Here is a 12363-nt window from a genome sequence, read left to right as displayed (position 1 = left end):
CTGTGGCCCCAGTCTTGACCCTTGCCACCGGGCTGCTATATAACAACTGGACCCATCTGATATACCCAGGACCCACGCCGTATCCCTGCAGGGCCGCTTTCAGCCAAGGCCATCTTACTGAGTCAAAGGCCTTGACCGCATCCAGCGACACTACCGCCATCTCGCCCGTGTCATCCTTAGTATGGTCGATAACATGGTGCAGCCTCCTATGGTTATCACTGATATTCCTGCCTGGGACATATCCCATTTGATCCGGGTGGATCAGCTTGCCAATCACCTTCTTCAACCTGTTGGCCAGCACCGCCGTGAGTATTTTGCTGTCCTGGTTTAGCATGGACAGAGGTCTATAAGATCCACACTCAACCGCCGGCTTGCCTGGTTTCAGTAATGGGACAATCATGGCCTCACGGAGGGACAACGGGAGTTCGCCCTGTTCGTATGCCTCGTTAAACAAGGTCAGCAGTGGCTGGAGCAGCTCCTGCACGTACACCTTGTAAAACTCACCAGGCAGTCCATCCGCTCCAGGTGCCTTACACGTGGGGAGGCCTCGGATCACCACCTCCAGCTCATCTGAAGTGATAGGGGCGTCCAGTTCCTCCCGCTCCAGGTCGTCTAGGGTGGGTAGACCAATGTCTTCCAGTGTGTTCAGGATGTCCTGGCTCCTGTCCTCCCCAGTGTCCTCATACAAACGTTTGTAGAACCTGAGGAATTCCTCGTTCACCCCATCCTGAGTGTTGCGAAGACAACCGTCCTCACCACGGATCTCATGAATAACCACTCGGGGGGACTCGCTCTTGTACAGCCAGGCCAGCAGTCTGCCTGGCTTGTCGCCCCCCGCGTGCAGCCGCTCGGTGTATTTCCTATGGTTCAATCTACATAGTCGATCCCAAAAAGCGCTGCACGCCACCTGAAGGTCCCTCATCCTAGTTTTGCCTACCTGTGTGGCGTTCTCGAGACGAGCCAGGCTCTCCAGTTCCCTTTCGGTGTCCTGAAGCTCCCTCCCGATACCCCCTTGAAGTCCCTTGGATTTAGAGATGGCCACTCCCCGCACCACCACCTTAAAGGCCTCCCACAGAGTTCCCGCAGAACGCACGCTACCCGTGTTTATCTCAAAATATTCCCTGATGGCAACCCTCAGGTCTTCCCGGAATCCCTCATCCTGCAGTCCCTCCGACCGGAGCCTCCATGTGGGGACCCGAGGCCTAGGGGGTTGGTGTCGCCACTCTACCACCAGGGGCGAATGGTCCGACAATACTCGAGCCTTGTATTCCACCCCCACTATTTCGCCCGCTATCTCGGCGGTTCCAAACACATAATCCAATCTCGTATATGAATCGTATGGCGCCGCATAGTGCGAGTACTGCCTCTCTGTGGGGTGGAGTTTCCTCCACACATCTACCAGTCCCAGGTCTCCTAGCAATGTCCTGAGCGCCTTGGCCGCCGGCAACATTTTCCCTTTGGTATCAGCGGACCGGTCGATTTTGGGATCTAAGACACAATTGAAGTCCCCACCCCACACCATCGCACCCCCTACCAAGGGGCCAAGTTTGCCATAGAGGGATCTAAAGTAGGCTGCAGTATCATGATTGGGGGCATACAGGTTGAGGATGTGTACTTCCCTGTTCTCCAGGAGTCATGTTGTCGCCACCATTCTACCCTCCGGGTCCACTATCGAGTCAAGCACCCGGAACGGCACGTGCGGCGCCACCCAGGTGATGACCCCTCTAGCATACGCCGAGTACGTGGCACCCACTACATTACCCTTCCACTTCCTCTTGACCACCTCCAATTTCTCCCTGGTGAGGTGGGTCTCTTGTAGCAGGTCTATGTCTATCCGCATCCTCTTCAGGTATAGCATTACCTTGTTCCGCTTGAGGTAACTATTGAGGCCTCGGACATTCCAGGTAACTATGCGAAGACTATCCGATGCCATCGGTTTGGTCTGTATTCAGCCCCGCCCTCCCCACAATACCCCCTTGGTCTAACTCTCCGCCGGCTCTTCCGCCCTTGATCCCCATCCCCCCTCCCTGTTTCCCAACTACAAACCACAGCAAACAACACGTCCCACCCCAACAAAAGCCCAGCTCCATCCCTGGATCTCAGGCCCACCCGCGTCTGGTCTTATCCCGTATTCAAGGAATAGGACCCCGCGGGGCGTCGCCGATCTAACAGCGACCTAACTAACTAGATATGTTACTACTGGGGACAAAGGAAGCCTCTAGGAGCTCCCAACCAAGTAACCACGGGTAGGCACGCCCAATGGGCCAGCCAGTCAACACCACATCATATGCCTCATGTACCGTATAAATGACTATATTCAAGTCCCAATGTCTCGGCCCCATTGCCCTAGGCGACCCAGCCGTAAGCTACTTATCTTCCGTAGTCTCTGCCTGGATGCTCGATTCTTGAGGACTGCCCAGCGCATCTAGCCAGTCCATCGCTTCAGTTGGCGTTTCAAAGAACAGGGATCTGTTTCTGTAGAAAACTTTCAATTTGGCCGGGTAGAGTAGCATGTAGCGATGGCCAGCTTCACGAAGTCTCCTTTTCACCGCCCCGAAGTGCATCCGACTCCGTTGTACTTGTAGCGTGTAGTCAGAGTAGGCCGTGCTCTTGGCCGATCCTCTGTCAATCGCTCCCCCTTTTCGAAAGAATTCAAGAATCCTTTTGCGATCTCGGTAGTTCAGAATTTTCGCGATCACCGGCCGCGGGGGGGGCCCCAGGAGGCGGCCTCCTGGTAAGGGCCCTATGCGCTCTCTCGACTGCAAACCCCTGGGTTAGTACCCCGTCGGTAATCTCCTGCAAAAACATGGATTCCACAAATTCCGTGGGATCTGGCCCTTCTGTTCCTTCAGGTAGGCCCACGATGCGAATATTGTTGCGCCTGGCACGTCCCTCCGCCTGCTCCGCTCTGTCCTCCAGGTTGCCCACCCGTTGCACAAGGGCGTGTAGTTCCTTTCTATGAGCAGCGCAGTCTGCCGTGTTCGTGGCCGTCTCCTTCTCGACGGTCCCCGTGCGCTCCGAGATCGCCCTCACATCCAGTCTAAGCAGATTCACCTCCTCCTGGACGGCACCGATCTTAAGGTTTAAGCCTTCCTGTAGCTCTTTCATGGCGAGGCCCAACTTGGTCTCCCATGACACCTTTAAGTCCACAATCGCCGCCAGCACTTCCTGTATCGTGCCCGGTGACTCCGCGACCGTCACGGGGGTCTCTTTGTTCTTGCCTCCTTCCCCCTCTGAGGGGGACTTAGCGTAAGCCTCCATCGTGGGCTGTTTGGCCTTGGGTTTCACACCTCTCGTGGCCATGTTGTTGTATGAGTCGAGCGGGGGCACCTAGGGGGAGTCACACCACACAGTGCTCAAAGCCTGGCCCGCCACACCATGGGGCATCCAACACGCCAGGAGCACCCCAACCACCGGGCCCACAGTCCCGTCGTCACAGCTACATCCGTTCGGCTCTCCAGCTCGCTGGGCCACCGTGCGTCCTAGGCAGCGCTCACGTGTTTTTGTCTCCAAGCAAAGGGACCCAAGGGTCCTGCACTCGTAATCACGATCCTCGGTGTTCGCAGCGTGTCGCCGCCATTTTGTCTTGTCCGCCTGCTCAGGGCTCATCCCAGTCAATCACATTTAATTCGGTTTCTAGGCCTTCCAGACATCACAAACTTTCACCGGGTGTAGTGGTGGCATTCACACACCTGGACATCGATTTCCAGCGTCGGCCGGCCCCCGTGGACGTACCCCTCCATCAGGATCAAAACAGGATCAGCGGAGCTCCTCCAGAGTGCGACCTCTTACATGGCCGTCCAAGCCACGCCCCAAATGTTCTGTTTTTTAATATTTTTAAAATGTTTTGATTTCTTGGCCTTGTACCCTTTTTCGTTGGTACTATATACATCTTTCTTATTGGTCTCATCTATGGTTAAATCTGTAATATCATGTTTAACCTTGGGGCATCTTGCTCAGGGACATGTCTGCCAGCCGAATATAACAGCTTAACCTCTGTTCCTATCGTGCATTCACCGTCATCAGCAGTGGTCCAGATAAGATTTTGAGATGGGAGTATTTTACTCCCGATTTTTAAACTTTGAGAGTAAATGTGATTTTAAGAGAGTAAAAATGACTTTTCTCCTTTGCAAGAGAGTAAAATGTATGTGACATCCAGCCGACGTGTGCAAAAACTCTATGGAAATCATTACTATGCTTTCTGCATTGTGACAGAATACAACTTTCATTATTTCTCTAAAGGTCTGGCCATTTGATCTCACCTGTATATATTTAAATGTTGAAATCACAAAAACCTAGCCAATTATATAGTAAAGCAAACATGATTTGTCTTATGTATTTTGAGGTTCAATAGCAGAATTGTCTTTTGATATTTAATGAGTCCTCCTTTCCTGGAGCTACTACTACCAAATGGTATGCCAATGTTATCATAAGAGAGGCAAGGACTCCATGCTGAATTATATATCTAATCTAATGGTCAAATAGTAATTTATGTAGCGCTTTTGTTAAAGCCCTGGACATAGAACATATTTATCACAATTATTACCAAACCAAAGTCGGTACTCCTTTATCGACCTTGAAAGGGTGAAAGGCTGAGTTGGACTTGACGGGATTCAAAACTACAACCTACAGATCATGCACAGATTGCAACGAGTGCTCAACTGGCTGAGCTATCTTATTGGCTAACATCCTTTAGAGGTTGGTTAACTGAGTATCGACTGAGGTATAATAAATCACAGTACCTAGATGTTGGACAAACCATTTATGAAGCACTACATTAAGTTAAAGACCTATCTGGATTATCACAGGGACAGGTTTTGCTGAGTTTCTATTTCAATTACCAATGTAACTTTCATTTGTTTGTTTTTGAACAGTGTGTGCATTTCCTGGAGAGTCAGGTTTTGGATGTTTTAATTGTAGTTTTGAAGATTTGAGAGGCTAGAACACCTGTGATTGGTGTAATGACAATCATTCACCCTTGAGCAAAGACTCTGCTGCCACTGACCATTTATAGTAATGTACCCCATTGACCGCAAGGTTGAATGGATGCAAACTAGACTGTGCATAGTCATCATTTTAGACACTGTTTTTATAATTGGAGGGCAAATTAAATTATAAGCGTAAAAATGATGTGCCTCCGCATGATTATGCTCAAAGCACCGGAACAAAATACAATTGTGCAATAATGGTTTGCTTTAACTGGAAATGAGCATAATTTGTTACAAAATATGAATTCTCAATTGCAACTTAGTTTTCCATTTTATTAATTATGCAATCCTAAAATTCTAGGAAAATATGCACAGTGCTTCTGAAGCTAAATGGAAAGAAACCATTCCTTTTATCACAATGTGCAGTTTCTTTTTTTGAAAGGCTTCAGAGAAATGCATTCTGTTTCAGAGGTGGCTTGTAGATACAAATCAAAAGGAGCCTTGCGGTTTCTGTCAAGTAACCTGACCTTTGCACTGCCCTCTGCTCTAAACTTGTGTGTAAGTGTACACAAGAAAATAATAAAGCTGTCGTATTTACAAGATTTTCATGCGTAAAAAGGCCTGGTGCGCACCTTATCTGGAGGCCTGGTCATCAGTAAGTAAACCCTCCAAGCAACAGACGTCAGAAGCTGAGACAGCGGCTACCCACTGAGTCATTATTGGAGGACAAGACTTTTCTGGCCCTTCTAATCTTTTATCGATTTCCGTTGGTCCATCCCTCAATGCATATTCAGTTTCCGGAGATATCGTTTGTTGCAAGACCAACCCACAGTTTTTTTCAATTCCCTCCAATCTATTATACATTTCTGCCAAGAATTCGGTCTGTGCTCTGACTTCAGCCCTAATATTGTAACGGTTCACGAAAGAGCTAAGAACCATATTTAAGGCTGATACGAAGGGTTGCATTAAGCGGATTCTAACGTTCGCTTCCCTCGTAATGAACTGGGGCTTCTTCAGAGTATTCATCATTAACCTCTGAAATGAGGCCCCTTTCTCTAAGCCAATTCTGTTTTTTTGTATGTTCATCTATAAAATAGGTTGGCTTTGTGGGAAACACTGCATTTGAAGCATCACAGGTCTGCTGCACCGCGCTATGGGAAAGGGAGTCCAAATTATCATTTCCATTCTCCTGCATAGCAAGGTCAACAAACTCTATGATGCTCAAATCATGAAGTTCATTGTCTCTTGGCTTGCTTGCTACATCATCCATCAAAGAATGGTACAATCTAGCAATCCCCCTTCAGGGATGATAGATTTAATGTCAGTGCTGGTACAGGTTCCCCCCAACCCAAAATATTTCTTTTTTAAAATGTTTATTTAAATGTTTTATTGGTTTCATAAATAATTCATCATTTTCTGTCTAGCATTAAGGGAAAAGGGACTGGATTTCTTCAGACTGTTTTTTTCCCCACCGTGCTTGTCTTCAGGGTTATATGTACATCCTCATGTGTAGACATACATCCTCTAGCCAAGCCCACAGAGGAACCATTGAGGAATGTTAGTTGTTTACATTTTTTTTTATTTAGTTTTACCCTTCGGTGTTGTATGGTCCTCTCTCATAGTAGGGATACCATGGACAATACCATCCTCCTCTTGAAAAACGAATCCCACCCTATTAGAGGCATCTACCCTCAGGTTATGGGTAAGCACTGCCACCAATCGATCTTCTTGAGGGTCAATGGAGATTCCCCCCCTCCTTCGATACATTGCTGTTACCGGTATGGCCAACAGCCTTAGGTAGGGCCAATGGCTCCAGATCAAGAACAGCAGCTTCTAAGTAATATCACTAGACCCATCATTATGGAGTTGAGCTGTTACTGTACAGTCTTCTTGGTGAATGGGGAAAATAACATTGAGAGCCTGCCGATCGGCTGGATAATGTACAGCTGCCATTAGGAACATCTTCTACATAGTTTATGGCCAAATGTAAAGCAATAATAGGGTCTTCATTAACGGCCATATCTTTTTTTCCCATCAATTGGGTCATCAATATTCAGTTGACTCCTAAGTTTCTTTCGCGGCATTCTAGTGGAGAATAGTCCACAGGGAAAGGTAGAAAGAAAGAGAGACCCAAAAAGATAAGACTACCAGGGAAGAACGGCCATGGTCCACTGACCAGATAAGGACTCAGTCTCAATGAGATAAAAGATTATTATTTTGTTGTTGCTAAAATCTGACACATTTATAAATGTACAGTTTCCAGGTATAAAAAGGTAGAATACATTTTCAATATAAAAGTATCTAAAAATCACAGGTCCCTGGGATTCCCATTGGACTTTGAAATTCCAGTTCCTGCGTTTTTAAATGTAACAATGCCGCAGTATCTCAATTTCCAAGTGCTACAAAAAGTAAAAAAAAATCAATTCCAATTAAAATTATCACAAAAACACAAGCTTGAATATGTATACGAGCTGCATAAAAAGCTGTGTAGCACTTAACTCATAACTCAATTAGACTATCTTATGGGGTGTAGGAAACTTCCCACAGATGCTCCTTGAGAAATAAATATACGGATGTTAATTGTAGTCAGCTGAGTTAGGGTTACATTTGGTAGATCTTACATGAGTACCTCAAAGTCACCTCTCTATATAAATTAATACAAAAACGTAGTATATAGTATGAGGCAAAACTGAAAACAAGCTGGTGCAAAAAAAGAGTCACCTAAAAGGTGCTTTCAGCAGGTCCCCTATAAGAAGCTCAAAAAGCAGATCCCATTAGTCACTCCTCCAAAGGCACACCAATCATATAGAAAAAAATATTAAATATTGGCCTGCAGTGCATGCGGGATGAGATTGCCAGCAGGTGTATTTTCAACCACAGGGGAGCTCAAAGGACACAGCCCGCAATCATTCCCCTGTTAGAAGTCCGTTGTTGAGTGTTTGCTGGGTTAAATAGCTCCTCGGTAACCTGAGATACACACGGGTGAAAATGATCAGCAAGTTTGGATTCAGACACAGGGAAGCTCAAAGGACGGCGCCCGCAGTCCCTCCACTGTTTGAACCCTGTGATAGCTGGCCAAAACAGCACCTTGTTAGCCTGGGGTGCACACGGATGGAAAATATCAGCTGATTTCAGCTTAGCCACCGGGGAGCTCAAAGGACAAGCCTGCAATCACTCACCTGTTAGTAGCCATTCACAGAAATAGCACCTCGTTTTTAGGATACATTGCCATGATTGTCCCTATTCGTTGTGGCACTGCTTGATTCCCAAACAGTTTAGTTAGCAGAAGAAAAGAGAGCAGTCACTGCCTTAGAACCAGATACGATACAAGTTATGTTTAGCTTTTCAATGTCCTTTTTGCTGTTACGTGATGCCTAACAAGGTCTTCCAACGTCTGTTGATTCAGATGTTTCTCCTTTTCCAATACTGAGATGGTGCCAAAAACATAATTCTTTATTAGCTCATGTTCTTCTTTGAAACATTTGCATCGCAGTGCCCTGTTCCTGCTGGTTACATGAAATAACCAGATTGAGAACTACAGAAAGTTGTTTTAAATGGATTCCTTCCTCCTGCAGATTCCTTATCTGTTGAAATATCTTTAAATGGAGACTGGACTGTGGCTTCTTTCTTAGCCAATAGGGCATGTTCTGCGGGTTCCCACTGACTGCTTTACGGCACCAGTGATTTTAGAATTGAAATTCACGACACATTAATGGAACCACTCAACCTCTGTTCCTTTTTTCCATGTACACATTCATTATGTTTTGTGTTAGAGTTGCCAAATGGGGTAGCTGCACTAGAATACAAAATTGTTTCCTTGTAGAAATAGAATTCCATTATTCAAAATAATACCCTGCACAAAGGATGCCAAAACACTATACCTGCTACTGTTTATGAAAGTAACAGATCAAAAGGTAAACACCTTACTTTGTGCTCAAAATGGTTGCTAGTTCATACAGTATTTAACTCTGCTCCTGGCCACAAGATCAATCATAACTGTATTTACATACATTTAGTAGTGATGATAAAATAATCTTCTCTTTACAAGGACAGTCTTTTTTTCTTGTGGTTACAACTCTGTTAAATAGTCACTTACGTTACAGTGTGTCACTCTGCCTGCCAGCACATCTTTCGCATTGTAGGTCTGAACCTAACAAATGACCCACTATGAGCTTCTTTGGGGCTGTATAACAAGTATTTCAAATGTGTAGTAAGATAAATATTTCTAAAGCTGTCTTGTCAAGGTTAACTTTGTAACTTATTTTCTTGTTCAGGTCCTTCTATTTAAGTGGTCCTGATTTTTGCAAAACAAATGGAAAATACTACATGGTTATCATTCTGCAAGGAAATGCCTATTGTGTGGAACACAAGCATAATGTTTTAAAGCAATTGTAAAGAAAATTCATTTTTTTAAACATTTCATTACCGCATCGGCACAATTGTCAGACGTCTGACATTAGAAGGGTTAGTTAAACTTGAAGAACTTCTCTTTTATGCAAATGGTGGGAAAGCATTATTCATTCATGAAAACATAAATGTTCAGTATCTCTGAAAGTAATTTTCAATTAAATATATTCCGGGCTAACCAACATCAAATGACTATCCAGAATTTGTTCTTATATTGTTATTCTTTCAATTATAAACAGCTTGTGGGAGCCAATGGTGTCCTAAATGTGGATGGAAAACTCCGCCTACAACTGTATTATCCTCCCCCAAGGTCTAGAGCACAGCCCAGTACTGTTGAGGTATTTGAATGGTGGCTGAGATGTGCTAGAAACCGATATCCATCTACTCTCTATGTGACAGTTAAAGGCTTAAAACTACCAGATGAAGTAAGTAGAACATACAGTTTTGTAGTGCATGTTTTCGATTTTGAAACAGTTTGTTTAGAAAGTCTGTCAAATTCTAAAGATAAGTCTGTGATATTTTGAATTGACTTGCAGAGGTTTGTATAATGCGGGGGGTATAATATGAGTCCATATAGGAATTCTGATACAGCCAGCTCGCACTTGAGACATGTGGCAACAGTCTCCATGCTGTGGATGCCATTTCAAATCTGTGTCCTTTACTCATGCAACTGACCCGTTACTTCTACTAGGATGGATCTAATAGGCTAGAAATGTACACCTATCCCATTTGTCATTGAAGGCACATAGTTGTGCTCCTTTTAAGCATGCATGTGAGGGTGATTTCTTTTGTTGCTCCCCTCGTCCTCAGTGCCTTACTTATGTTGTCAGTAAATGTAACCTAGTACAAATAGCGTGATTTGTACAGACGTCTGATCTGAATATGATAACCCGGGGTCTGTGTCCATAGTCTAAGACCCCTACACTCTTTAAACTGTGACTTTTTTTGTTTTCTTTTTTGAATGTTTATTGCATTCTTTTAAACAACAAACCACACAATGGTGTACATTATCATATTACAATATCTAGTCCAACATCCTCTCCTAAAACCAACCCCCTTCCCCAACTCGGCCTGTACATAGTGTCCTTAAGATGTATTATTCAAATTATACTGCCTCTACTTCTTCCAGTGTAGCCTGCATAGTGACTTCCCCTTCCTCTCATGCAAATAAAGTCACAGTTAGAGCGATCTACCATTGGATATCCATTCCCACTTCTAACTTGTGTTCCCCCAGTGCCTTTTCCAATACTTCAGTTTCTGCTGTTATCCATTTTTCCAAATCTCCCCACCATCTGGTAACACTCGGTCCCTTTGTATCCTTCCACCTTGTTAGGCAGAAACCTGTGCAGTTCTGTCATGCACCAGCCCTGGAAGCTAGTTTACCGTTGGAAGTACTACTAACATGGATTCCAGGAGCAAACCCAACGGTCTAGTTTATTCCAAGATGGCCGACGGAACCTATAACTGGCTGATCAAACTAGTGCACAGCGTGTTGTATCGTAATTATTACTTGCGCTGCCAGTCTCTTACAGTGACTTGCCTTTATCCTCTTCCCGTATCGCTTTGCTCTAGCCTTTCCTGTTCTTTGCCACTCGTGGTGTCCTAAGGTCTTCAGGTAAGGTGATGGGGATCTTTTCAAGCTACTTTCGCTTTCACTACGCGTTTTCTATTTACCGCGCGTATTCCTTGTACGTGTCTATCTCTGCTACCCACCTTGGTCTCCGCTGTCAGAACCCGCTCGAGCGGAAGGGAGACTCTGTTTTTACTCCGTTCTATTCTATTTTTCTTGTTTCCTCTATTGTGTACCATCTCTGTTCTGTACTTTTCTGCCTCGTTCCAGCGGTGCAGATACTTTCACAGAAGTCTGTGAGACCTTTTGGATCTACGGTCTCATTACACACCTAATATCCCTGGGTCCCGAAGGGTACTAGAGACCCAGCAACCAGCCCCCTCATCCGAGATCGGAGGGTAGCGTCTGTGGTATCGGCAGACCGGATTCCCCACTTCAGCTAGCCTTCTAGTAATCATCTGGACCTTCCCATCTCATCAGTCTCGTGATTTTCGGGGTTTTTTCTGCCTAACGGCTTTTTCCCCGTTTTAGGGCGTGCTCCTCGGTTTTCCTCCGGATCTATACTGTATTCAGACCACGGAGACGGCTGAGGGAGCGCGACCCTACTTACGACAAAAAAAAGAGAAGAAGCCTAAGAAGAAGAGCTCAGTCAGAGTGGAGGAAGTACCTGAGCAAACAGGTGAGGAGGAGTCTGGGGAGGAGGAGAACCCGCATGACAGTATACAACGCCAAAGAAAGGAAATGGCATCTCCGGAACAGATCCAAGAGATGTGTAACGCCATACAGAGCCTTAGAGCAGATATGCAATTACTCCATGCAGAGAACCTTCTTCTTTGACAGCAAGCTGCGGCTCGGGAAGCCAGTAGAGATGACCTACCTCCGATGCCATTTACCTATGGAAAATACGATGGAAATCCCAAATACATCAAGAAATTTCTCGATGCCTGCTCAGTTTATTTCTCTTTTAGACCTCGAGCATTTGAGTCCGGAAGGGCTCGAGCAGGATTTTTCATAGCCAATCTGGCTGGAAGTGCTCTGGCATGGGCAACCCCTTTGGTCACCAGCCAAGACCCTATAGTGAATGATTATGCCCTGTTTGTACAGGAATTCAAGAACAGATCTGAGCGCTCTGACGTACAGTATTCGAAGTATGACGCCTTCCTCGAGGTCAAACAGGGTTATATTGCCCAGTTCCAGGCCTTGGCAGTGTCTACAGAATGGCCAGAAACAGCACGACAGGCTCTCTTCTGATGAGGCTTAAATGAAGCCCTTAAGGACGAGCTGGCTCGAGTGGTCCAGCCTAACAACTTCCAAGAACTAGTTACCCTAGTACTTCAGATTGATTTCCTTCTTCAGGAAAGGCGAACAGAAAGGAGAAGAGGAAGGGGACCGACCTCTCAGTACAGCCCCCAGCAGGGAAGAAGAGAACATCTTACCTTGGAGGAACCCGTGCAGATA

General features: G+C 45.6%; 1 protein-coding gene across 1 annotated transcript in view; it reads left to right on the top strand.

Moving 5' to 3' along the window:
- The window catches only part of AHI1 (Abelson helper integration site 1), a 2019384-nt gene that overhangs the window by 504700 nt on the left and 1502321 nt on the right, over window positions 1-12363 (top strand). Inside the window, exon 9 of the mRNA XM_069606745.1 lies at window positions 9575-9760. Coding sequence (XP_069462846.1) covers window positions 9575-9760 — 186 coding nt within the window. The remainder of the gene's footprint in view (window positions 1-9574; window positions 9761-12363) is intronic.

Source organism: Ambystoma mexicanum, chromosome 4p (assembly GCF_040938575.1).
Source record: "Ambystoma mexicanum isolate Mex_15411 chromosome 4p, UKY_AmexF1_1, whole genome shotgun sequence".
Taxonomy (NCBI): Eukaryota; Metazoa; Chordata; class Amphibia; order Caudata; family Ambystomatidae; genus Ambystoma; species Ambystoma mexicanum.
Note: the sequence above shows the minus strand (reverse complement) of the source record. Positions and strands in the feature narration are given on the sequence as shown.